Source organism: Haemorhous mexicanus, chromosome 9 (assembly GCF_027477595.1).
Source record: "Haemorhous mexicanus isolate bHaeMex1 chromosome 9, bHaeMex1.pri, whole genome shotgun sequence".
NCBI lineage: Eukaryota > Metazoa > Chordata > Aves > Passeriformes > Fringillidae > Haemorhous > Haemorhous mexicanus.
In genome coordinates, this window is record NC_082349.1 from 6459746 (window position 1) to 6487699 (window position 27954).

Sequence of the window (27954 nt, forward strand, 5' to 3'; positions counted from 1 at the left end):
TTTTTTTTAACTGGTGAAAGAAGGAGGCCTGGAAAAAATTTTTCTTGCTGCTAGTAGTTCCATGTGTTCCTTCTATCCTTGTCATAGGAGAAGTAAAAACCCCCACTGGAATGTCATGATCAACTCTGCAAAACTCCTGTGTAATTCCTGTAGAGCAGGATTGAACATCATAGCTAGTTTGCCCATTTGAGAAGCTGTTCCCTAACCAGTTTAAGAATAGCTGTATAGTTGGGTTTTTTTTTTGGTTTTTTGTTTTTTTGTTTTTTTTAAATTCCCAGTTCATACCATTAGTGCTAGTAAAATATGCATGAATAGTCTGTAGCTCTGCTAATAATACTCTCAGCCAGTGTGCTCACAGTTTAGGTGTTCATAGCTCTTGGTTTTTTTCTTCTCCAGAGTATCAGTTAGAGTAAGCATGTAGTTAATAATATCTTGCTTTATATGTAGAGAAACTTAAGCATTTAAAAACTTGTGTTATTTTGGGGGGGTATCACTTGCCTTTTAAAATGATATGTATGCACTTGTCCTTGGAGTGTTGTGTTTGTCCTGGATGACTTTATTCAAGACTTGAAGGAATAGATGTATTTACAGGAGGTAGCTACAATGGCTGTTGCTTTGTAAGCATGTTCATGTTGTGACAAGACACAGAAGAATAATTACAGCATTTGTAATTTCTGTCTTCAGCATTTGTTCTCTCTCCATTTATGTGTACTTTTTTTGAAACAAATAATTTGTATTACAGTCATTGTCTCAATTTACCCAATGTCTTACAAAGACATTAGGTAAATGGGAACTCCTGGGTGTCAGTTACCCTGTGACTTTGTATTATCAAAGTTTCATTGAGTATTCTGGAGGTTCCTGTCAAACAAGCTCAGTATCCCTTAAAGCCTTGCAAGTCAGTGTCTGTACTCTGCAACATGAGGATCTCCAGGGTGAAGAAATATAAAAGTAGTAAGCAAACCTCTCTCAAATGAATGCTAGGAAACCACCTAAATATTAGCTGTAAGATGAGACTTATTTTAGAACAAGTTTCTGTGTTTTTTTGTGTGATTAGGTAGTCCTGTGCTTTTGTGGAGGGTGTCTTCAAGGAGACAAACTCTCTCTGAATTGAGCTGTCTCCATGCTTTGGCTGTATGTTGTGTTCTGCTCATACAGCATCTGTACTCTTTTGGGGTTTCTAAGATTGAAGGTTGAAATACAATGCTACCAGCAGTTGTTACAAGAGGACAGCTCATGTTGCCACAAAAAGTAAAATGAATGTAGTAGTTGAATAGCATAAGCTCCAGACTAACAGTGTTTATTTTTTATCTTTCAGAGTACACAAGGACCGAATTCTGTAGCAGATTTTTCTGCAATTAAGGAACTCGATACATTAAACAATGAAATTGTGGACCTGCAGAGGTATGTAAGGGAGGAATAGCCAGAGTTGCCTTGGATTCAGTTGTGCTATTTACTGTTCAGTGCAGAAGAGAAAAGCAGGTGGTAGTACTCTGCTGAGTAAAGGGTCAGCATGTGTGTAGTACTGTGTGACACTGCTGCTCTCTGTTCACTCACGTGAGTGCACTTAGTGACAGCAGGACTGTGAAGGGTCTGTCCCTTGTGCCCTCAGGTTGTGTTCCAGAGAGCTGTGTGTCTCAGCAGCCTGACATGGGAATATTCTCCATTGTTCATCTTTATTGCTCCATGTGAATTGAGCAAATCTTTAGGATGCTGGAACCATCTATAAATGGTGTTAGTTACCTTTTATTTGTAGAGGGCATTCCAAGGACTTGTTTTTGGTGGCAGTAAGGAAGTGGGATGGAAAAGATCAGTAAGTATGCAGGGTAGGGAGTGGGAAGATGACTGTGCATGGACCTCTGCTAGGGTTTTGATGGGGGTAAAGATGGGGATGCTGCTCTTGTGTAATAAAATAAACTGCTTTACTGAGAAAAATTGTTTTGATGTCTGCAGACTCTTGGATTCCATTAATTGTTTCTAAGGTAATTAAGATGACTTCAAGTGACTTAAGAAAATCAAATGCATATATTTTCTATAGTCTTGGTAATGCTCTTGAGACAGCAAGTATTTTTCTTCAGTGTTTTTCTTGCTACTGTCATAAATCCACTGAAAATTCTATTAAGAACAGTAAATTTTCCTATTTTTTAAGTGCGGGTGCTTTGTCATGATGAAATCTGCCTCTCTAATTCATGTCACTTGTGGGAATGATTTAACTTGGCAGTGTGTCAGAGCACAGTCTGTTTCCTAAATGCATAAATATTTTTTCATTTCACTTGCTTATTCTCTCTTATTACTCCCACTGCCTCCTTGCTTCTCTCTGCTCTGCCTCCACTGTTCTTCAGGTTATATTAATTCCAGTTTTGGACACTCACATTTATTAACCTGAAATAGGATTTGCAACTGTGTATATTTACTGTTGGTATTTTAGAAGGAAATAAATTGTTGGCTGGCATGAATTTCTAGATGAAGCTGATTTTCAGTAGGTGGGCTTGCAGCCTAACATGCAAGCCAGGCTGTTTGTGTCTGGTTTTCTTTTCTTACTGTGAGGTGTGAAGGAACCTGAAAAAGTCACTACTTCCATTTCTTGAGGGGCAAATATACACTGTCAGTTATTTTAAATTGAATGATACTAGATTGTTGAAGATAGGGTAGAGGCAACTCTTAGTTTGTATTTGTTTTTAGAAAGGGGAAATTTACTTTGATATTATTTAGAGGTTCAGAATAGAATGGGATTAACAGTGTGCTTCAATCTTTGGTGAATCCACATTTTTATTACAGCTGGTGAAGTACACTTTCAGACTTGATAGTTGTCATATAAAAATGTAATTTAAGCTGAAGTTATTTTTTTCATTATTAAGCAAGATAGATTGTTCAGCTGTTGGACTCAATATATAAGAAATCTAGTCTCTGATTCCATTGAGAAGTGTCCAAGAGCTGCATTTTTGAGACCCGGTAATAGAATTTGAATCTATTTTTGAAATGCACTTCAAAAAACAACAACAAAAAAAAAGGCAGGAGAGGGAATGGCCAAAAGAATGACAATGTGTGGAGAACAGCTTTTGGTGAGACTGAGCAAAGAATGCAGAGGTGATGTCTTTGTGGCTCAGCAGTTTGTGTGGGAAAGAGGTCTGGTGGCCAATAGCTTTGTTCATCTTCATTTGATAAATACAGTGTCAGGAAGGTGGAGGTTGAGGATCAGATGAAGAATAAAATGCAGAACACTTATTAGGGAGGACAATGCCCCTCTGGTGGAGGGAATGATCTGCCTCTGGACATTGTGGAACCTGCATCATTTTGAGCCTGTTAGCACTGCTGTCTCTAAATTCTGTTTCAGTTGCACTATATTTTTAGAAAGCTATTTGAAGCTGTTCTTGATCAACATGGTGGGAGGCTGGACCATTCTTTTTCAAGCCATAAAACCTTTTTCTTCCCCAGCAGACCCAGCTTTGCTTTCTTGCTTTCAAAGTTAGTGATGGCCCACAAATTCACGGAATTTCTTCCAGCTTTACTGACACTCCATTCCTCTCTAAGCGGAGGAGTAGTTGAGCTTAACTTGGGATATCTCACCAGAGCTACCATCCTTCACATATGCTGGATAGCAACATTTTAAAATTATCTTGAAGTATAAATCAGATTAAAAGGACCATAAAGCTGGTGAGTTGGTTTCTCAATAGCAATGAAAGAGCAAAACATCCTTCCAGAAAAACAGGACAGTCTCTCCCTGCCATATACTTGCATCAAACTTTTGTTTCAAATTTCAGAGATCTGCATCACCTTAGCTAAGAACTTTAATGCAGGATAGATAATTTCTTCTCAGCCTCTGGTTAGGAAGAAACTGAGCTGTTGCAGCAGAAGAGGTTGTGAGTAACAAATATTAGAAGAAACAAGGCAAACCCTTGGCATTTTCTCCACTATTGCCAAACTGAAGTATTAGGAATTCCCAAAACTACTGATGTATGTGAAAATAAGAAATATTGGGCAACTATGAGTGTAGATAATGCTACCAGCTCTGTGAGTATTCATCATCTTATTATGGGAAAGAAGTATGATTTTTTTTGCTTTTGTATCTAAGGTGATTCAGCCTGGCCAGGGTTGAATGTTTGGCTTGAACGCCTCTGCTGACACGGGGACTTGGCAGTGCTCAGCTATGACAGATATTTGCAATGTGCTGGCTCCCATTTATAAATGAATCCATTCACAAATTAGTATTAAATTTAGGGGTTTGGTAAATCATGCAGCATCTGTATGGGAGAAGCCATCTATTAGTCATTGCTTTTAGTTTATTTGATATGAGGTTCTCCCAACCTGACTGCTATTAAAATGCATAGGGAAATTGTATTGCTTTCAAAAATTGGCTTGAATTGGTTACAAGTGTCCTTTGTTGGCAAGACCACAGTTCTTTTGGAGTTGCTTTTTGGATGTAGTAAGGGTCTTTATGATCAAGGAACTCTGTCATATCCAACAAATCAATTTTGTTACTTGTTTTTGGTTCTTTCAGTTGCTGAACATTCCTAAAGGGGCATAGCAGATAGTTTGTAAAAGACATGAAGGTATTCAGAAGAATTAATGAATTAAGTAGTTCTCTGTTGTCTTTTCTTTGAAACAAAGGGTCATTTCTGGGGGGAGGATGGGATGTTTTATGTGCAGACTATATGCACTCAGATTGTTTTCCTTTGCCTGAGACTGCTGCCTAAGCTTTTCTTGTTCTGCCTGACAATACTTCTTTCACTTGATTCTTTCCAATTCATTGTTTGTGGCTCTGGTGTGGCTCATGGAAGTGCCAGTGGGTGGGTGTTGTATCCTGTTGCTTAGTCCAGATTGCAAGGATTTAGGTACCTGGCTTGTGTTGAAATAAAAGGGAAGTGATCTGCATCCATCTCTGACAGTCTCAGGCACATCAGTGACAGTAATGTATAAATGCTGTATATTAACCAAACATGCCTGCTTGCAGTTCTATTTCTTGCTCATTTTTCCCACCCCAGCAGGAAAAATAACAAGTATTCATTTTTCTACTCTTTTTTTATTGTCAATCAGGAAGAATATATATGAATGTTGGCTGTGCTTGATGAGTGTTTGAGGGGCTTGAAGGTATTTTTCAGCCTGATTTGTACACAGATCTGTAGAAGTGCTTTATTGAGACCTTTGTTCATGGGAAGTTATGGAAGCCAAAGCAACAGAGCTTGTTTCAAGCCTGTGTTGCAGTGCTTTAAAAATCTAAGTACAACTATGCTACAGATGCTTGTTGAGCTAGAGGAGTGTGCTATAGCTTTGATTGAAAAGGTAAAGATTTTTTTAGAATTTCTAGTTTCTGATGAATGGAAAGTGATGAATTTATGAAATTTATTTTATTAATTTTATGGAATTGTGATCCTTTATTTTGAAGGATCACACTTAACAGAATAAATAGCCTTGATCTTCAAAGTTCCTCTTTCTACATCTTTCCTTTTCCTTCCATTTTAATTTCCCCTTTGGGCATAATCAGGAAGTTCCTCTTTACTCAGATAATGAGAAAAATAATAGCAGAGTATAATCTATAGTAATTATTTGTCAGAGCAAATGTTCATTTAAGATCTGATATCTGGGTTCTTTTTATTTTCCATTGTGTATGGTTTAGCAGTAAACTAAAAATTTCTCAGCTTGAGTAAAGAGCTTAGAGTAGACCTGCTTTACTTCAACACAGAAATGCTTTCTTCTGTATTAAATAAGAGTAAAGAAATCAATAGTTTCAGATTGATTAACAGTCTGCTGCTATTAAAATACAAAGTTTCATAATTTCAGTTTATACTAGTAATACAATCTAATAGCTTTTCACTATGGTATTTCATTTAGAAATGTTAGGTTTATTGTTCAGATTCTAACTTCAATATGTATGTTGGTTTATTAACAGAGTCCTTATGAAAATAAGTATCTACAGAAGATTGTGTAAAAACTGTAATGCTTTATGTTTTTCTGCATCTGTGGAAGGAAAAAAGATTCCATATGCTGTCTAGAGAGAAACACTCATGATTTTTTAATAACAGTCACACTTCTCAGTTGTCTGGGTTTGTTCCCTTTCTTAAAGCTATTGTTATGTCTGACTGATGAGAATTTATTGATGATAATTCCCCTGTCATCAGCAGTCACTTAAACTTGAATAATGTCTGTAGAGGCAGGCTTGATATGACACAGCAGATCACTCCGTGTGGAGTGTCTGAGCAGATCATGATTCCAGCAAGCCAAGCCAACCTTCCTGCTCCTGCCTGAGCTTCCCAACAGACAGATCCAAAATCTGTCAGGCAAAGGGCATTCATGGGCTCTGCTGGCCTGTGGGAGTGTTCCCTGGCTGCTGTGAGCACAGGCATGGCTGTGTTTGCAGGGGTTAATAGATGGAATCTGATGCAATCCCTCCCACTTTTCCTAGCAGTTTTCATTAGACAAGTGCTCCATAGCAACAGTGAGATCACTGGAGACAGTATTTCATTGATTTCTGCCTCCCGCCCCCTTCCATTTTTGAGCCATTCTTATCACTGGAGTGCAGTTGGTGGAAAGACTGGGGGGTTTATGCAGAACTCTTCTGTGGGCTTCTGTCTTGTAAATTATTTGGAAAGCAGAAATCCCTCTCATCTTTTTTTGTTTAATGTTTCACTATGTATTTAAAGAGAGATACAGGCTTAGGGGGCTGGATAACTGTACCTGCTGTAGCTGATGTTCTTAAGTATTCTTGCATTGTTTGCTGGTCTTCCAGGGAAAAGAATAATGTAGAGCAAGATCTGAAGGAGAAAGAAGATGCCATCAAGCAGAGGACAAGTGAGGTCCAGGTAAATAAACCACCAAATTATTGTTCAGACACCTGATACTGCACCATGTGCTGTTTTAATGAGAGTGGTATTACTGAGTCTTTAGATCGTGTCTCTTATCCAGTAAAAAGAAAAAAATTGGTAGCTAAGAAAAAGAATGTACTTTGAAGTGTATTTTGTATATAATTTTGGGTTTGTATAGATGTGTATACTTATATAAATGTGCAAGCTCCTATAGGATATATAGCATGCATGCAGTTTTAAATGAAAAATATTACAAAAGACTAGATTTTTCGTTCTTTTTTTTTAGGCAAGATTATCTACTGTGTAATTAAAACTAAAGAGGACACTGTAGCAGTGTAAATTATTTAATAAACTTAAGTGGCTGAATTAAAAGGGCTTGTGTATCGGGCTGCTTCTTAAGAGGCACAGTAATTACCAGCTGGGGAGAAATGTTGCCTCAAATTAATTTTGCCTAATATAAGTTAATTTTATAAAGAATCTGTTGATTTTTATTTGAAAGGATGATATTGAATTTCTTGAATATCTGAAAATCTAAATTTACAAGTGTTTTGCAGATGTTAAAATTATGCAGTCAGCATCAGTGTTTAGAGCGCCGACAGACTAGCCAAGCTCTGAATTAAATATTGCAAAGCAATATTTCAGTTAAATTCCCAGTTGCTGTTTAAAAAAAATATCTTCAATGTGATATCTGACCATTTATATTTATTTCTAAATTTATTTTAAGATGCTGTCATTTTCCATAATCTTTACTTAAGAGCAAATAATGCAAGATTTCAGCATTTCAATTTCGGTCAGGCTGAAAAGGAGCTAATGTGTTACAAGAGTTGGGAATTTTGTGCAGGGTTATTTAATATCCTTGGAGTCTGGATGATAATTAATAGTGTGACCTTTGAGGAGATAATCAGATGCTGGCCTGTTGGTCATGCTGGCAGCAGCTCCAGCAGCTGCAGGAATGCGTGTGCAAGTTGCCCATGCCTGAGCTCCACGGTCGTTCCCCTCCCCATCCTGCAGATTTCCCTTTCCCACTGTTCACAGAATTCTCAGGGGTATTCCTGGCTTTGCACACAGGATTATTTTGTTGGTGTCTTCTGGAATCTGTGTTGGCTCATGTGAGGGTTGAGTTTTCTGGTGCCTTTGCACAAAAGGTTTGTAAGCTTGATAAAAACCTTACCTTGAATGTTCCAGTGTCATCCATGTGTGTTTGATAGGCAGTAGCATCACAGAATCCCCTGAGTCTCTGCATCCTCAGCAGTGCTGCTGGAAGCAGCTGTCTCAGGTCTTTAACCTGTTAGTGGTCACACAAGCTATTTGTTAAATATAGTTAGAGTTCTATCAGTCTGCAGAGAAGGAGCAATCTATTATGGGCTTGTCAGGAAAAGGAGAAACCTCCAGGATCAAACAGGAAATGGCTGCAGCATTTATTTAATGTGCTGACCCTTTATCTTTTCTTATTACCAGCTGGTGGAGGACCTGCATGTTTTAACAAACTTTCTAGAACTTCAGAGAATAATGGGACAGATTAAGGATATCTTTCCCTCGTGCATTTTTCTTCTGGTTTTAGTCTAATGAGGACATTTCTAAAGATGGTCTACCAAAAAACCATTTTGCTCTAACCTGCCTCCTTGTTTCAAGCTGGTTTTGTGGCATGACACTTCGGGGTTTCTGATAGTAGAATTCCTTCCACAGATCTCTTTGTAATCTCAAATATAGCCATGGTCAGTGATCAGTCAAACTGATTTGTATAGCTGAAGGGAAAGTGACAGTTTTTTCTTCTATAAAATAATTTCAAAACTGTGTAAATAGGTACTAAAAAGCAAAGGCAGAAAAAGAGTTGTAAGGAAGATGTAGCATATAGATGGGGTTTAATATCAGCTCTTTAGTAGCAGAGGCTAAGGGGTGTTTCCTCAAAGTTACATGCACTGAGTATCCCTCAGAATTAGATTTTCTTTTCCTCTATTGCAGTGCACCAATGCCATTAGAAAGTCAGTGAAGTTTTACTTTTCTGTCCCCTTGCAGGCTTGGCATTTTCTAGCACATGAATTGTCTTGGGAAGGACAGACTGGCAAACTATAAAATCCCTTGTCCATGAAAATATGGATTCCTAAACTTTCCTTATCCTACTTTATTGGCATAAAGAGTTACAATGATCAGAAATCTAATACAAGGATTACTATTACCATCAGAATGGCAGATACACCTAGAGTATCTTAGGGGTTTTTATATAAAATCTCATTCAGTGCTTGAACATTAAGATGCTGCTTCCATACTGAAGGGTGTTCTTTGAAATTGAAGCTTAATTAGAGCCTGGTTTACTTCATGAGGAGGCATCTTTGAGTATGATAGCCACTTTTGTGTGTTGTATCTACTGCAGCCTTTAATTCTGGAGAGGTTAGTTGGATATGTGAAGAAAAACCACCACAGATTTTGGGTTTGGTTGGGCTTTTTTCCTTCTTTTCTCTTCTGGCAGCCATCAGGCTTAGTTAGGTCTCTTCAGTGCTTCTCTACTGCTGTGCCTAGGACAGACAAAAGTGGAGATGATCTATATTTAGCTTATGTGGATGTGAATTCCTGCTTCCTCTAGGAAAAAGGAGGCTGAAGTCTCTTTAGGCTGTTACTTTTTTCCTCCACTGCTTGTGTTAACTGTCAGCTGATCCTTGCTTTTCAAAGCCATGTGAAAATGAATGGATCAAGAGTGTCCCAGTTATCCAAGTCAGTAGCTGCTCTGAGAGCTTTTTGTGTGCACGCTGTTTTTTCTCTCCTGGGTTAGAAATAACCAGTATTTTTCCTAGTCTGACTGCTGTATACTGACATACTCTTCACTGAAATTCAGATTTGATATGGGAGAGTTTTGTGGGGGGCTTTTTGTGGTTTGGTTTGGGAGATTTTTTTTTTTTTTTTTGCATGGTTTTGTGGTTGATTTTTAACGTAAAACCATCTGTGATGGATCTTTGGGTAGCCCTCCAGTCATCTTGAGGTTACCTAATTCCCCAGCATCTGACTGCTGCATCATATGCCTCTCTATTCCTATCTGGCTTTTTGTCCTCCTTATGTGGAGGTGTTAGCACACAACACATGGAGAAACTGTCTCCCTCACCAAAAAGAACCCAAACAAAACACCCCTAGAAAAGAAGAGCAGAATTGTAGCTTAGAGCAGCACACAAATGTATGATCTAATCAGAATTTCATGTCTGCTTGCGTTCTTATCCTCTCTAATATTTTTTTCTCTCTGTTCATTTTTGTTGTTGATGATTCTTCCTGAAATTGCTGTATTTTCTCAGAAAGGCTGCAATCTTCTCTTTTCATCTAATACTTTTCATTTTGTATTAATCCTTTTTGATCTCCCTGTATTATCTCTTCCTCCTGACTTTGACAATTCTTTCTTCTTCCTAAATTCTTTCCTTGACATGTTTTTCAGTGTTGTCTCTGCAGCTTGTTGAAGGATAACCATTCCTGTTGCTCAGAAATGAAGTAATTATTTTATGATGCTACTTAATGTACTTCAAACACAAGACACATATTTGCTGCTCTTTCATAAATCAGAAGATTCCATATTGTTGTGTATCAAGTGTGCATTTTTTGCCTGTACTAGTACATAGAAAATAAATTTTTGGCTGATCCTTGCAAAATCAGGGGCAGGAATGCCCTAGGAGGCAGTGCGTTTGGGTTAATGGTCTTTCACCATGCTCCAAAAAACAGTTCCTATTTTTGGCCATGTGTTTTTGAAGGGGGAAGGAGCAGAATAAGGATTTCTATCATGACAAAATCCCAGAATGTTTTGAGTTGGAAGGAACCTCAAAGCCCATGTCATTCCAGCCCCCTGTCATGGGCAGGGTCACCTTCCACTATCCCAGGTTGTTCCAAGCCCCATCCAACCTGGCCTTGGACACTTCCAGAGATGGGGCAGCCATATCTTCTCTGGGCAACCTGTGCCAGGGCCTGCCCACCCTCACTGCAAAGGATTGCTTACTAATGTCCCATCTAAACCTGCCCTCTGTCAGTGGGAAGCCATTCCTCTGTGCCCTGTGACTCCATGTTCTGATAAAAAGTCCATTTCCAACTTTCTTGCAAGCCCCTTTTCGTTCCTGGAAGGGGCTTTAAGGTCTTCCTGGAGCCTTCACTTCTCCAGGGTGAACGACCCCAGCTGTCTCAGCCTGTCTTGATAGCAGAGGTGCTCCTGCCCTCTGACCATCTTCATGGAGTGACTCCTCTGGGCTCACTCCAACAGGTCCATGTTCTTAATGAGAAACTCAGTAAAGCATAGTGCTAAAGCACAGGACAGAGACACTGTAGCAGCCTGAGTAAAGACAACTTTGAAATTCAGAATGAAAACCTGACCTCTGTGAGAGGGATACAGTTAATCTGTGTGTTGGTGTATGATCTCAACACTTCAGTGGGATTTGTTTTACTGAAGAAAAGCAAAAGCAAACAAGCTGATTATTTTTATGTCATTGAATTAGAATCTGAGAGTACTTGCTTGTCTGGTATCCATGAAGACTTCTGGAAAATAATTTGTTGATAATTTGAAATCTGGGTTAGCTGCAGTTTGGACTGTGGAATTCAGTGGTTAAGGGGAGAGAGGGAACAATTGTCAAGCTGCTGTGTTTTATTTCAGGATCTCCAGGATGAAGTAAAGAGGGAGAGCAGTAATCTGCAGAAGCTGCAAGCTCAGAAACAGGAAGCACAGGAAACCCTTAATGATCTTGATGAGCAGAAGGCCAAGTTGGAAGAACAACTTAATGACATCAGGCAGAAGTGTGCAGAGGAGGCCCATTTGGTAAGGTCTGGTGGCCAGTGCCCTTGGGAAGCATAAATGCCTTGTCTTGAAGAACTCAGTCTTGCAGAGTTCCAGTTGTTGGGGCAGGAAAAAAGCTTTAATGAATAAGTAGCCTGAGTGTCAAGGTTTTGTGACCAGCAGAGCATAGGAAATACATCACTTGCTTCAGTGTTCCTAATTTAGTATCAGTGTGTCAACAAACATACTGAGATATACTTGCACACAAATAAGGTTTAAAGCAGAAATATCTGTGTTGGTCAGAATAACAGCTAAAATGCTCTGTTCTTATTGAGACCAATAGAGAATTAACTGTTCATTCAGGTATGATCTATAATCTCTGCAATAGCTATGAGATTTTTTTTTACTTTTTCTGGTCATATATAATAGTATTTGGATGTGTTTGGAAGTGTTGTTTGGGTTTTTGGTTGTGAGTTTTGGGGTTGTTTTTTTTTTTTGACTTGAAATACTGTTCATGCTTTAGATTGCCATGCTGAAGGCTGAAATAACAAGCCAGGAATCAAAGATTTCAGCCTATGAAGATGAACTGACCAAAGCCCAAGAGGAACTGAGTCGCCTGCAGCAAGAAACTGCAGAGCTTGAACATTGCATAGAGTCTGGGAAAGCACAGCTGGGACCTCTTCAGCAACATCTGCAGGATTCACAACAGGAAATCAATTCAGTAAGGCAGTGTGAAAGACCCACCCCCCAAAAATATTTTGAGCTGGAAACCTTTAGTGTGGTTTGCCTTAAGGGGAAGGCGTTGTTTCCTTTTTTCTTCACTGTTTGCTCATGTCTTTAGTTACTTACACATGTGTTCTGTGCTAGTAGTTGTTAGGATTTTTAGAAGCTGACTTAAGTCACTCAAAATACTTCATGGTCTTTCTTTTATTAATTAAAGGGATTTATTTATTATAGTCCATAAATAATTTGTCATAATGTAATGAATGAAAAATGGCTGATGCAGACTTAAATTCTCTGTGTCCAGTAGTTATTGAAGCTTTCATCCTCCATGGCCTGGGGCATGCTCTCACTATTCTTTAATTGATGTGAAGTCAGTATAAAATTACTGATAGCATTTACTTAGTGCATTGTTGAGGGGGGGCAAAGTGAGGTGGATGGAAGAAGAAATTAGGTTGAGATTAGACCCTGAGAGGGAGAGAGCCCTGTGCTTTGAAGTGGCTGCTGTTGCACCAACACTTTGTTTCTCTCTGTAATCAGGGATTTGTTATAACTTTATTGATGCAGGAGCTTGCACACCCTTTCCTCATGGTTCTCCTTCCCTGTTGCCAGCTGTGTTATGTATTAGCCACTCACACTGATAGCAAGTTGAAAACAAAGGCAAAACTTACCTTTGAACCCTAGGAATGGCTGACCTCAGGGTTGGTCATTTCACACAATTCACATCTGTAACTTGCTAATGAGTCTTACAACATCTGTAATTTTAAAATACGGCTTTTAGGTTAGAAACTGAGAAGAAAACAAGTGGATTTTTTCATTATTTCATCACAGGTGGAGAGGAGGTTGTACCACTGCAGTGGTTTTATATGGCAAGAGGTGCTTGCCATGAACAGATTTGAGACTGATAGTATAAGTGGTTATGTTTGACTGTACTACAGACATTTTTTTTTACTAGGTTTTATTACAGTGCTTCTGACTTTATTGCTCTTGACTCCTAAGTAAGGAACAGTAGGTGCTTCAGTGCTTTAGGCAAGATTATCTAATGGCTGGTCTGAGGTCAGTTAACTTGAAAGACACCTGGTGGTGTCTTTGCTGACATCCCAATAACTCTATTAGGTCACTGACCTAGTAGAGTTCAATGGGATTAGGCACACAAATATCTGGACTAGGTTTATTCTTTTGGATAACCTGTCAGATCCAGTAATTCCTTCATAACTGGCATGTTGGTTGTAAATGTTTGCTGTAAGGCACTGCATTAAGCATATTGCTGAAATAATAAAAGATGAATATAAGTGTCTGCTTAGGAAGATATACTTGGCTTTTGTAGACTTCAGAAGTCATGTGGGAGATGATAAATCATAATGTTCCTTCTTGGAAGATGAGAGTTCTGATAAAGCAGCCTTTTTAATTCTGAGTTTAAGGAAATTGCAACTACATAATCTAGGAAAAAAAACCCAAACCACACACACACACAAACCCCAGTCCAAAACAAAAATAAGGAAAAAAAAAGCCTAACAAAAATTCCCCAGCAAAACTAAGCAAACAAAAAAAGCCCTGAAATCTTTGCAAATTTTCTGATGAGTTTGAATAGCAACAAGTCTTGGTGTTGCCAGTGACAGTCTTCTTCCTTGGCAAAAAGTGTGTCCTTCAACTAGTCTGCGCCTCTGCTAAATGAGTTTTCTTCTTATCTCTCAAATTTCACCCTTTGGTTGACAGAACAGGTTTTTATTATATTTGCTTTTGAAAATAAAATTTTCAGACATATATCACCCACCTTATATTTAGGAGGGGATGGCCATTTACTGGCTTCCATGTGCTGCCATACTGATTCTAATACATTTATTTCTGTCTACAGGTGCAGACAAAGCTTCTTGAGCTGAAAGAACTGGAAAATAACCAATTTAGCTGGCACTCTCAGCCCCATAGTACACTTGTTAATGGAACTGTGGATCATTCTAGTCTTAGCAACAGCAGCAGTGAAACTGCAAACCTTAATGAGAATGCTGAGAGGGAAAGTATAGCAGAAGAGGAACAAACAAACTGTGTGTCTCCAGTGAGTAGTGTTTTGCCTGCTTGATCACGATGCATTGCAGTTGTGAAGTTGGAATAAGTTAAGAATGTACCAAGATTGATTATGTTTTTAAACATTTGCACAATGAAATTTCAGGGTGTTTTTTTGAGGGAACTGTGTTTCCACATATCTGAAAGTTCATAAGCAGAAAAGGGGGTAATTTTAGTTTGCCTGGAAAGTGGCAGTAACTTTTTTTTCCCCCTGTATTTATTTCCAAAACAAAATATTATAAATTGAATAGCAGAATTAACATTAGAGGAGAGCAGCTGTCTCCATTTGGTGCAATGAGAGCAGAATAAGGAAAAGTACAGAAAATCTAAAACTGTCTTGCTTTAAATGTTCCTCCTTATGTCTCCATAGATTCATGATTGATTTATTGTTTCAAAAACTTTTACAGGGTTTATGGAACACTAAAGTACGTGCTATAATAAGTATAAACCTCTTGAAGTATGCTTTTTTATATTCTGTGATTCTGTTTAAAACTTCAAATTTTATTGTGTGGTCTTATATTTTCCTATTTATGGTGAATTGCTTTTACCCTTGTACAGATAAGGAATAGTCCTGAAACAGCAGTCTCTGTAGGAGAAGAGAAAGAGACCCCAGCTGCAACTGTTACCAAAAAAGTGAGTTGATTCAGGGTTGGGGGAGGAAAAAGTAGGTTAAAAAAATCCTGGTTACACTGCTTCAGGCTTGCATGATGATCATGCAACAATAGAGGAATAATTGTCACTTCCTACTGGTTTTATTTAGTGTGATGTCTTGAAAACATTTCATCTCGTGTAGCAGGCAGGTTGTTGAACAATATTTTGGATCTCCATTGATGAATTGTATAGAATTCTGGCTGTCTCCAGAATTCTTGCCTTAAGCTTGAAGAAACCACTGAATGGTAACAGGAGATGACATAAGTGTTTTCTATCCTTGCAAGTCTTAAAAATTTAATATGTTTCTGTCTGCATTGCCCAGGAAGATCCGTTTGATGCTGAATCTCATCCGTTGCCTGATCTAGTTTCTGAAGCCAGCTTAGAGTTCTTCCAGTCTGACCCTTTTGTTGGCAGTAAGTAAACATTTCTCTCTAAGTGCAGATTTGCAGAAACAGGTCTTGTGTGAATGCATCAGACTCGTCTTCACCTTAAGACTGCTCTTCATAGAATAAATCTGAAGATGTGTGGGTGACAGGAGCCTGAAGCCAATAGCGTTACAGAAATAGAAGTGATAGAAATGAGAGTTCTGGGGTGTTTCTCCTTCCTTCATCTGGACTTCTAATGAGCTCTGAAAATTGCTCCTTTCCCTCATTGCTCCTCCTGAGGACTTATCTTCCCCATCCCCTCCCTGCCTCTGCCCTGGTGGCATTTTGGCTGTAAAGGTGTGGGCAGGCTTGTGATGTGCGTGGTGTCAGTGATCTGACTGACAGCCCCAATCCACAAAGAGGTCAGCAGAGGGTTCTCTGGGCTCTGCTGTGGGGAGGGTGTGGGTGGTTCAGGATGAATGGCTGTGGCCTACTTCTGGGGAGTTTGGCTCTCAGAACAAGGTAATGTGGAGCTGCACCATCTGTTCATCTTGTGGAAGTGCTGGGCTTTATTTTAAGAACTTGCCATTGACGAATGATATTGCTCTGCTCTTATTTTTTATGGAAGGAATGATCTGCCTGTATGGAACCAATTGGGAAAGGGGAGTTATTTTGAATTAACTGCTGAAGCAGATGTTTTCAGCCACATTAATATGATTTTACACCCTTTCAGATCGACATGGTCTGATCAATTTAGCTTGTATTGCTTTGAAAAGAAAATAAGCTAAATTTGTTTCAGATCACTTGGCTTCTGAAAGAATGTCAGTGCAGATTGAATATTTTATGAATAAATTAGACTAATTTAAAACAGCTTGAATGTTTCTGTGTAGATACTGCTTGATTTTTGTTTATATTGAAGTGGTCTTACAGCACATGACAGGGCCTTTCTTTCAGAATAGAAAAGGTCTGTCTGTTAAGAACCAAACTTTTAGGCTTTGAGCACTCAGTATATTCAGGGGTAGATACCCACAGCTGAGAGACAGGGTATCTGTATCTCAGATATTCATGAGAAAGTAGAAATGAGTTGGGATCATGCATCCAGTACTGAAGTGAACACTTAAGAGCTACCATCCACAGTGTCTGTGACAATTAAACAAACGTGGGACTCATCTCAGTAGCTGGTCTGGATTACTGCAGTGGTAATACTGCAGAATGTGGGTGTTTGTGGACAACAGCCAACGGAAATGCAGCTTGGAGATGGCTGATTCTGTGTGTGTTTCATGATGGTAATAAGCTCTTTAATGAATATTTGCTTTTTTTCTGCACAGGTGATCCCTTCAAAGATGACCCTTTTGGAAAAATTGGTAAGTAACTTTATAACTCATAATGTGTTTGTTTTTCTAAATGGTTCTTGCTAGTGGGGAAAATTGTCACCACTTGCAGAGAAAAAATGTAGGTGGAAGTGCCACAGAAGGTCATGATAGAATATATGTGACACTAGCACCTGGCCACTTGTGTAAAAGCTTTTCAGAGAAGTCCATTGCCAGGGAATATTGCTCTTGTTGGAAGTTCCTTAGCTGGGAGTTAAGTATGTGAAGGTGATGAACAGAAGGCCCCAAACACTTGCTGCCTGTTTTATTTGCATAGTAGGACTGTGCTCTTTTAAAGGCTCTTAACAAATCAGCTTCCTTTAGAATCAAGTATTGAACAGGTGGGAAGTCTCTCTTTAGATCAACTGTATGGGCAATGTCATTGAATTGTTTGCTTGCTCCTGAGTGAAGTTACTGGTGGCAAAAAAGCCAAATAACCAGTGGGAAAACAATAGTATAATAGGGTTGAGCACCAAGTGCCAACTAAGAACCATCAATTGGACTTGGGAAGTGTGGGAGAGGAGGGCAAGAGAGTTCTTAGGAGCATTAGGTTTTGTAAAATGATTCATTTTCTGGGACTTGGTTAAAGAACCTATATGCTGAGATGATTCTGGAGCTGCTGTTTTCATTGCCTTGTCTGATGTTTTGAATCACAGAATACAAATTATTCACAGGTGAATTTCATACTTCAAAGGTCCTTGGTCTTAAATGTGTCACTTTGCAGCAGTATGAAAAAAAGGTGATACATTGTTTAGTTTTTAAGATATCAGCTAAGTAAAGCAAGCAGAAATATTAGGGAGATGTTTACTTTTTAGATCCCTTTGGTGGTGATCCCTTCAAAGGCTCAGACCCTTTTGCAGCTGACTCTTTCTTCAAACAATCCTCCACCGACCCTTTTGTGACTGCTGGTACTGATCCATTTAGTTCTGCAGACAACAGTAATAATACCACAGTAAGTCTGGTGTCACACCTTTTACTGCTTTCTATGTGCTCTGGACAAAATAACCTGGTTTGTACACTTTGACCTGCTTTAAAAAATTAATATCCAGAAATCATATGAAGGTTACCTCTGATCCCCTGGCTCTGTCTTGTCTTTTTGTGTCCTATTTTCTAGAAATAGTCACAGAGGAAATAGAAGTAAAAATAAAAACATTTTAAAGTATTTAATTGTGGATCTTCATTGCTCCACAGTTAAGAGCATTTGACAGTAATGACTTTAAGCTCTGTCATTATTTAACAATGACTTAAGCTCTGTTAAGCTTTAGAGCTCTCCACCAACTCTGTTAGTTGGTGGAACACAATAAATGGAAAGAAAGCCAGGATCAACCTTACCAGGTTATGCTCAGACACTTGATTTTTGCCTCCACACACTATAGGATCAAGAACTATGTGCTGTATTTTATCTGAAATCTGATGTGGTGTATGGGGTTTCCCCTCAGAAAAATCAGATTGTTCTATAGGTGTATGTTTAGGTTTTGGTGTGATTTGGTTTTTTTTAATAAGAATCACCAAAAGTCTCTTGTGATGTGGAGATGCCTACTGAATTTACCTCTTTCAAGGGTACTTCAGTCTTTTAGCTCACATTTTAAATGAGCAGTGACCGAATACTCTTGAGCCTTTAATAAGGTAGAGTTGGGCATAAAACTCTCTCTGTTATAGACTAGAATTTGTTGAATATGTAATATTTAAAGCTGATAGACAAGCAATTTAAACAGCTGAAATTCTTCATGCCATGAACTTTGTCTCCATTCTTTTGCCATCTCCTTTCCTTTTCAGTGCTCTTTCTGTTCATGCCTCACTTTCAGCTTTGTGTGTGCGTAAAACATGCATAGACATACATAAAACTCAGATACATGTGGATTAAGAAGCAAGTTAAGTGGCTGTAGAGTGTGCCTGAGGTGGACCCACAGCAGCCAAGAGTGAGAAATCACTGCACCTGGCAGTGGTGGTCCTGCCCTTCGCCATGGTGTACACATTGTGCAAATCTCAAGGTCCTATTACACACCATAGCCTACACCTCCAGCCTTAAAAATTAGATTTCTACAATTTGTAGTACTCAGCACACTATCCTTTTCAAAGTCTTGATGTTCAAATGTAATCAATTCTGGGTCTTATTACAGTCCAAAGGAAGAAAAAAACAGGGAGGTCAGAGCTGTGGTGTGGGATTAGCAGTGGATTCTTGAGATCTGTACTTCAGAACTGAAGTTATGCATTCATCTTAAGTGCTTTACCACACCTCTCTGGAGTGTTGAGATCTAAGATTTGAAGATGGCTCTGGTTGTAGAAATCTGAGACCAAAATGAGCAGTTGATATTGTTGACTGTTGCATTAGCTGTTACCAAGTATGTTGCACATATTGTACCTTTTTTCCATCCTTTCAAAGTATTAATCAAAACAGAGAGGAAGAGTTTCTATTAATAGGCTTGTTTACTGATGCTGATAAAAGCTATTTCCAGAATGTTTTATCTTACAACTTCTGAACTAAAATAAATGGTGACTGTATTCTTAGATTGAAGAATCTTTTAAGCTGAAAACAAATTTCCCTCCAAAGGAATTTTTTATTTTAGACAGAGATATCAAAGAAGAATGACCCTTTTGCTCCTGGTGGAACCACTGTCACTACATCAAATGATCTAGGTAAAAGTAGATTGTACCTATCAAGCTTCTTGGGTTTTATATTTGCTTTTGCTTGCTTTTGTTTCTAGGCTTTTAACTGAATTTGCAACAGAGCATTATGGGGATTTCCCACGTGTTCTGAATTTTCCCAAAAAGTATGACACAAGGTGCCTGTTTTCAGGGGGGAAGTTTATAACCCAAAATTGACTCTGTCTGTAGTGTGTATCACTGAAGACTGATTCCACAAACACTGTTCCTCTGCTTTCCTAAAGCAGGGACAGTATCCTGAGTGTTTGGGCTGTTTGGATGGTTTGTACTGCTTCCCACTAGGGTTGTTTTCAGAGATTTCATGTTACTCTGTGAGTAACATCAGGATAGCTCTGCACCACAAGAGTAGATGTGGAATACAGTAACTCCTTCACTGAGATTTTTTACTGCTCAAGTTTGCTCCTTCTGTGACCCTCTCTCACCTGAGGGCTAAAGAGGTTTTAGGGAAGGCTCTTAACTCTTTTCCTAAAGTGCACTGACATGTGATAATCCAAAACAGGAGTCTATGTGTGATTTTGTATTGTAAACCTGCTCATTTTAGTTCTAGGGAAAAATGGTGTTGTTTAGAGATGCAGAAGTGAGTATGGCACTTCCTGCTCTGCTGTACAGTAGCAGTTATCACGTATTTTATGCACATGAGAATGAAAAGGTACTGTTGAATTAGACTGCAATGATATGAGGTTCAGGTACTTGATTCCACAAGTGAGTCTGCAGTCAGAAAAGAGCTCTGGTTCATTTTCACATCTCTATATCTATCTATCTATCTATCTATCTATATATATATATATATATACATAAATTTATATATATATATATATATGTCTGTATACATATGGGTGTATGCACACAAAACCCACCTCTGTGTGTATATATACATGTATCTCAGTAGAACATTTCCAGTAGTATGGTTATTTGATACTTTCAGTGGAATCTAATATTTTTTGATGTAGGAAAACATTCCAGTATTTCTTTTGAATTATTTCCTGTTCAGGAGATTTATTGTTCTTAATTGAAAGTTGACACTTAGAGTTTTTTAAAAAGTTACTTAATAATTTGAAGTGCTCACCACATAAAATACTTCACTTGAATTACTTTAAGTTGCAAAATGTATAATAGTTGCTATTTATTAATAATAGTAGTGGGAATTTTTCTTTTCAGTCTTTTATATTTAACTTTTAATCTCATTCTTGGCTTGATTTGTGTATTTAGCTACAGACCCCTTTGCCTCCCTGTTTGGAAGTGAATCCTTTGAAGGTGGCTTTGCTGACTTCAGCACGCTGTCCAAGGTAATGTGGAGCTGCTGCTACTCACAGAAAATGCATGAAGCTGCAGTGACAAGGCAAAGCTTAAACAGTTTCATTATAGTTTTGCCACTACTAAACATTTATGATGGCTGGTTTGGTTGAAAAAGAGGTCTTGATAGCAAATTGTCCTGAAATTCTGTAAAGAATGCAATGTAATCTTTTTGGCTTGATAAGTATTTTCTCTCTATTTCCAGTGATGCTGTAATTTATTTCTTCTTAAATTTGTTGATTTTAGCAGCAAAAGTATTACTTTTGCATGTTTAACTGCTTTCAGCTTTATAGAGTTGTACACAGTAACCATTCCTGATTTTTCTTTCTGTTCAATCTTCTGGAGTATGTGGATATGTGTAAAAACAAACAAAAGTCTTTTCTTTAGTCCTAGTCCAAACTTTCAGATCTGATTTAATACTGTATTATTGAAGAGAATATCTGCTAGCACTGCACTGAAAATGTGTGTGTTGGTGTTTTGTTTTTTGAAGGCCAACAATGAGGATCCCTTTAGCTCTTCCACATCAGGCTCTGTCAGCAGTGTCACCATAACTAAAAACTTATTTGAGGAAGCGCCAGCTAAAAATGAGGATGTTCCTCCTGCACTGCCCCCTAAGACAGGAACTCCCACCAGGCCCTGTCCCCCACCACCTGGTAAGAGCTGACAATGAGATGTGGTAACAATCAGCTGCTCCATGTTGGCAGAGGGACAGGAATCATGAGGGGAGGGTAAAGGGTCTCAATTTAAAATGAATGAGCAAGATGTGAAACAAATCCATTCCTGATCATTTCCACAAAGTTTTGCATAGTGTTTGGGATCAGAGTTTGAAGACACAAAGGATTTAGAAAACAGGAAAAAAGACTTGTTACAAATGTGTGCAAGAACACAGCATAGTTGCAAGTTAAATAGTTGCTAATGTGCTACACTGTGAATCTTGAATTCAATTATGCTTAAAGTGAGAATTTAGTGTGCTTTATACATTGCAAACACAGATGGGTTTAATGCAAAATGAATTAAATAGGGTTAAAGAACTGGCTTAGGTTTCCAGGTTAACTTTTTCTAGGTGGCCTTGCCAGAGGTCTGTAGCAGTACCATTAATAAACCCAAGTTCCCTGGGCTGTTTTCTCCTCAGTGGTAGAGGAGTTTCTGGGATGTTCCATGGCACAAACCACTCTGCTTTCTAGAAAAGGCCATGATTATCATGCATAACAGCACCTTGTGCTTGCAACAAGACCACATTACAACAGGCTTCTAACTCTCAATTTGTTTTTGCAAACATAGGAAAATCTAGTATTCCTTTAAAAATTTCTGTCCTCTGTTTCATTGTCTTTAAAAACTCTACTGCATCATTTGTTTCACTGTTACACTAAGTGGATGAGTCTTAAGGTGTTTTGAGAAACTGGCATGAAACTTAAACGTGTATTCATGTTTCCTCAAAAGAAAGGGAGCACAGTAGATACAGGAGTGCTCATACTGAAGTTTAAACTCAGCTGTTTGATTTCTAATGTTGGTGTGAGATCTGGTTCATGCTAATGCCTTGCAAGTCATCATTTCCATTGTAAATAACATTAAAACAGCTGACATGGCAAGTGATGATAATTGGAATGTTTGATGTTGGGCCTTATTTAAACATAAAAAGTATTTCTGACTTGATTCTATGGGAGTGGCTGTGATGTGGTGCACTTTTGGAAGGCAAGCTTCTAGGGGTGGAGCAGCAGCTTTCTCAGCAACAGATAATGGGGAAAAAATAGGTGGTTTTGATATGCACACTAAAAATGTGATTATCTTGATAACCATTCCAAATTAATTATTTTCCTAATGGAAATAAAATATGTTTACTTAAATGTAATTATTTCTAATTACTTCCTTGGTTTGATTTGAAACAATGGAATGCTTTTTCAAAGAAATACCCAAAAATCTTTCTTGTAGTTCTTCTCTCTACTGGAAAGTATGTAGAAGGGCCGTTGCCTCTGAATTCTGTTGCTTCTCTAAATACTAATAAACACTCCCATTTCTTGATTTTGGGGAAGATTTGATGATTGTGTATTTTGTATTCTTACAATTATTAACTCTTCCCATGCAGAAATAAAATTCCCTGGTTGTCATTTGGAGATGCTTCTCCCACATTTTTCAAGAAACAGGCAGGCATTATTTGTGAATAACAGAACTGTAAAATCACAGAATGGTTTGGGTTATAACAGACCTTAAAGATCATTCAGTTCCAAGCCCTGCCATAAGCAGGGACACTTTTCTCCAGAGCAGGTTGCTCAAAGTCCCATCCAGCCTGGCCTTGAACACTTCCGGGGATGGGGCAGCACAATATCATCAGTGATACATGGACAGAACATCATCAGTGAGAGAGATGGCAGGGTTATCTGGGAAGTGTCTAAGGAAATAATATCTTTTCCAGTGGATATTCTCCAAATCTCTAAATCATTGCCAGATGAGAATCCCTTTTCCTCTTATGAAGTAATTTTAGGTTAATTTTCAAAAATTATATGTGAAATAATAAGCACCTTTGTTCAATTCTGTAGTTTTAACCTGAAATGGAAACAGAAGCAAGTTCTAAAATACAGCCACTGCAAGTGTGGAACCACTTGCAGAACCTGGTAGCAGAATTCATGAGACTGCACTGAAACCTCTTGTGTAAACAGTAACCTACAGAGGGAGTGGTGGGGTGGAATTCAGCTCAGCTCTTCCTGGAAGTTATTGGGTTAATGTCCTCAACCGTGTTGAAAGTTGACTGGGGTTAGGCTGAAAAAAACCCAACAAATTAAGTGGGGGTTTGTCCCTGATTCTGTTAATTTGCAGCTTCTTAGGCAATAATTTACAAAGCAGCTCAGCCTGTGATTGCTTGTTATCATACTCCTTGTTTTAAACTGCAGAAATTCCTGGTCTTAGCTTAGGGAGAGGACATGGTGTTTTGAAAACTTATAAATGTAATATATTTCTGCTCTCTGAATAAAATTGTGCTAACTTGACCCAAAGAAATAATAACAGAGCCTTGCTGGAATGATCAAAGACAGCTGATAACCAGAAAACAAAACTGTGGTGACAGAATAGGTGCTCAAAACTGTTAGAAATTCTTTTTCCAAAACAGTTAATTTATATATAACTGTGTTCCTGACTCATTAACATACATGTGTTCCTTTTTACCTGATTACCCTTTCAGAAAGTGTGGGCTGTATCCTCATTTTTTAAATTGGCAACCCTTCCCCTAAAACTACAGCTCCACTAGTTTGTGGGAAGAGGTTGCATTCTAAGTAGCTTCTGAATGGTTTTTTTTTTTTTTACTAGTTTTGGCATGTTATTACCTGCTATCTTAAATTCATTTTAAATTCATTTTGATCTAAGGGAAAAGACCTATCAATCAAATAGACTCTTCAGATTCCTTTAAGTCGAGCGACCCATTTCAGCCTTTCCCCACCCCAGACATTCCCAAAGAACAAGAAGCAGATCTATTCTGTGATCCATTTGCTCCCACCAGCATCAGTAAAGAGGCTGACCCCAACAATTTTGCAAACTTCAGTACTGTGAGTAAACACTTTTTACATTTGTTTCAGTATAATGGCAGCTTTGAAATGTTCACACTGAAGTCTTCAGTCTAATTTAAATTATTAAAACATATCCCATGTACACAAGGGATATTGCTTCCTGTTAAAACAGTGTTTACATTTACAGCTGAGGCTGTCCTAAAACAAAATGCTGCAAAATGTTGTAGTTAATGTTTAAATTGCATTGGTTTTATGCCTTTTTTCATAGAGACCTTCTAGCTTTTAGAGGAGAGGATTTCAGAAATATCTATGTTCTAGGGCTTATCCATTTTATCAATGTGTGCAGCAGATTTAAATTACAAATCTATAACAAGCACACTGTTAACTACCCAATTAAAAATAAACCAAAATGTGATTCTAATTTAACTGCCACTGAACTATTTGGTCATAATTTTAATGTACTGAAATACTGATAAACAGCTTCATAACAGTGTATTGTAATGAAATATAATTTGATGAGTTTTGAATGGTTAGTAAATTCCAGACTTATACACAATGAAGTAAAATAGTAAGTGTCTCTTTATAACCAGAAGTCATTTCATAGAAGTCGTGGTGTCCAAGCAGTAGAAGCAAATCTAAAGGTTTGTGCATGCCTATATATTATTTTTTTCTTTCGAGCTTTTGCAAGTAGAAGTTTTGAAAGGCATCATCTCACTTTCAAGCCTGTTAAATGCGATTTGCATTTACAGTATCTTGACCATACTGCTCTCTCTGTTCAGGCCTAATAAGCTACATGCTTGATTGAAGTAAACTAAGGATTGTCAGGCTCTCAAAGTAGACTTGCACTGGTTGGTGTGTCTTGGAGCATGGTAACTTCTGAAATGTGGTTATCCATCCGTGGCAGTAGTTAGGGAGACTGAGAAGCCACTTTGGAGGAGTGGCAAAAATGCTTATTATCTTTGTGAAGGAAATAGTGTTATTTTTCAGCTGCAATTACTGAAAATACTGAGTGCACTATGGAGAAAACTCAGGTTTTTCTGCTTTTATTTCCCCAAGAAGCAGCTCAAAGCAGAAACCTGGAGTCTGTAACCTCTAGCCCTTTCAGTTAATGCTGGGACATCCATGAGGACAGGGGCTTCACCTACCTCTTAATTTTTCTGCATGTTTGCTAGGAAGAAACTTTAGCATAATCTTTTGTGTTTTATTTAGGATAATACCCTTAGCTCTCTCTGATTTATAATCATTGTACCAGAGGTATTTAGTTCACAGTCAGTTCTCATCAATATACATGGAAATAATCTGTTCTTTTTTTCCCTTCTAATATCATGCTGACCTTTCTCTGTATTACTACCAGCCTTCTAACTCTACAGTTATCCTTAGCATTTTGCTGCTTCTTGGCAGCAGTATTTGTCATCTACACATTCAGAAACAGTCAGTCTACAGCTAAATTTTTGCTCATTTTCACCTGGAAATGTCATCCCTAATGAAAGCAGGATAAATCAGGACAGCCTACAGTGTGAATAGGAGTGTGCTTTGCAAAATGTTCTCCTGATTTATTCAAAGGTTTTCTTGTATGGATTGGTATTTAACCAAATAGAACTGTATTTAAATTATAGCACTTTCTGCTCAGTAACGTTTTAGAAACTTAATACTGAAATTTGAAACATGGCATATTTCATTAAAATACATCCTTTTGATGGCTTCAGTGCACTTCTTAGTAGTTAAACCTTAGACTAATCCAATTTAGTCTATTACAACTACAAAACAAGTAATATTTGAAGACTAGAATCTGTACAATTATTGAAAAACTAATTGTCCCTTACACTGACTGATTGGACAGTAATAATTATCACTGTATTATTAATCTGTCTTATTTTGTCTTTTAAACTTGCAGTATTCTACTGAGGAAGACATGATTGAATGGGCTAAGAGAGAAAGTGAGAGAGAAGAAAAAGAAAGATTGGCAAGACTAAAACAGCAAGAGCAAGAAGACTTGGAACTGGCTATTGCACTCAGTAAATCTGAAATATCAGAAGCATGAAGTTTAGAATAAGTTTTATCTGACGTAAACTGTTTTGTCCCTTTTCCTGAGTACCTAACCTATTTAAATGTTAATCAGAAAATGCATATATACAAGAAACTATGAAAGGTTTTAAATTTCTGAAAGTGATGTGAATGTTTCTGCTAAATTTAATCCTTTTGGTTATTGTTTGAATAATTGTTAAGTTTAGCATTCGATTTCTCTCAAGTTTTCAGGAGAGCAAAGTACTTTTCCCAGCTGAAAGCAAATCAGTTTAAAATGCAGTTAGAGAGACTGGGGTTTGACTGTAATCTATCAGCAGTTGGTAATTGGGCATAAAGTGAACACAGCAATTATTCTGTCATGGCTGACTGTCTCCCATCAAGCAGTTAGTCACTGGAAACCTTTTATTCTTCTGAAGGGGTTTTAGTAATGCCAGAGTTGGAGAGTGCTTTATTTTATATGTATGCATATAGATTCTTTTTCTCCTTGTTGAAGATTTTATGTTGGGTTTAACATAATCTTCATGAAGTCTCCATCAGAAAGAGTATGTCTTTCTGAGACCTTTATTGCTTTTCCTGCATGATCATAGGTTTTAAGACAGACCTGTTATTTTGTTTTATAAAGCAATTAAACTGAAAATTCATGTGCATTTGCTGTTGGCTAAGGTGACTGTCAAATTGTGAGACCCCACTGCTATTTGAGCCACATTTGCCTGTGAAATATGCAGCTGAACTGGCAAGTTAATGAGTTCCATTTGAAATAGGATTGAAAATAGAAAGATAAAACAGGTAGTCTGATTTCTATTTTTTTTAACCACAGTTGTTTTCTGTATATGTAATTTATTGAATGCCAACTGATAGTTGCACCTTAAACTGAATGATTTCTGAATGGTCACTGAGTCAGAGTAGGATTGATAGAATGTTAATGAAAATAACTTAATGAAAATAACTTATTGTTCATTTTGAATGAATTCTATTTCGAAAATCAGTTTCATTAAAATAATTCCAAAACCAATAATCTTGTGCCCTATCTAAGAAAAATGGATGCAGCAGCATAAGCATCTAGAAGGGTTTTTTTCCTTGCACTTTTAACCTGTGGTATTTCTTTTGAGGAAATTGAAGTGTTTCAACACAAAGCACTGGGGCAAAGGGGGAGAACTCAGCCACACTTCAGTATATTTAAGCTCTTCCCGTTACCTGTCAATGCTGCTGTTGCATGAGTTTGAGGGTTTTCAATTTTTCAAGAAAAAATGAGTAACCTGACTGGGATGGTTTTTCTTTTGCACTGGGAGATGAGCATTTAAACACCTGCTCAAAAAAAGTAACTTAAAATTTTGCAAGTATTAAATAGTTATAACTTATCTTACACATCTTTGTAATGAGTGTACACTAATCTTGCAAATCATAATGCTTAACTGGATTACATAGTTTCTTATCTTTTGTTAAAAATGTATACTCAGTGGACCAACACAATATTATATGTATATATTATATATATATTCCTGCTTTCCTTTATGGGATTTAAAGTTTTGAGTCATTTGATGTTACATTTCATGTTACTGACTCTGACTATAGGACTTTTACTCAGACTACCAACAAACCACTGCTGTGAGCTAAATGGCATTACTTTATGAAGTTTTAACTGTTTGTTTTGTTGTTTTTTTTTTTTTTTAAACAACTTGTTCAGGTGGGATTAGCCTCTATTTATAGACTTCCCTTTTGTTTAAAAATTCTAACAATAGCCTGTAATTATGAAGAAATAAAGTTTAAGTACATAAATGTGAA

The 27954-nt window shown here is 37.7% G+C and overlaps 1 protein-coding gene across 1 annotated transcript in view; it reads left to right on the forward strand.

Moving 5' to 3' along the window:
- EPS15 (epidermal growth factor receptor pathway substrate 15) overlaps nucleotides 1-27954 on the forward strand; it is a 47939-nt gene extending 19985 nt beyond the window's left edge. The window contains 14 exon segments of the mRNA XM_059853835.1: nucleotides 1316-1401; nucleotides 6722-6794; nucleotides 11410-11571; nucleotides 12053-12250; nucleotides 14105-14302; nucleotides 14869-14943; nucleotides 15284-15374; nucleotides 16655-16690; nucleotides 17512-17648; nucleotides 19264-19333; nucleotides 20570-20646; nucleotides 21144-21306; nucleotides 24008-24186; nucleotides 26042-27954. Of these exon segments, the coding sequence (XP_059709818.1) occupies nucleotides 1316-1401; nucleotides 6722-6794; nucleotides 11410-11571; nucleotides 12053-12250; nucleotides 14105-14302; nucleotides 14869-14943; nucleotides 15284-15374; nucleotides 16655-16690; nucleotides 17512-17648; nucleotides 19264-19333; nucleotides 20570-20646; nucleotides 21144-21306; nucleotides 24008-24186; nucleotides 26042-26188 (1692 nt within the window). The 3' untranslated portion in view covers nucleotides 26189-27954.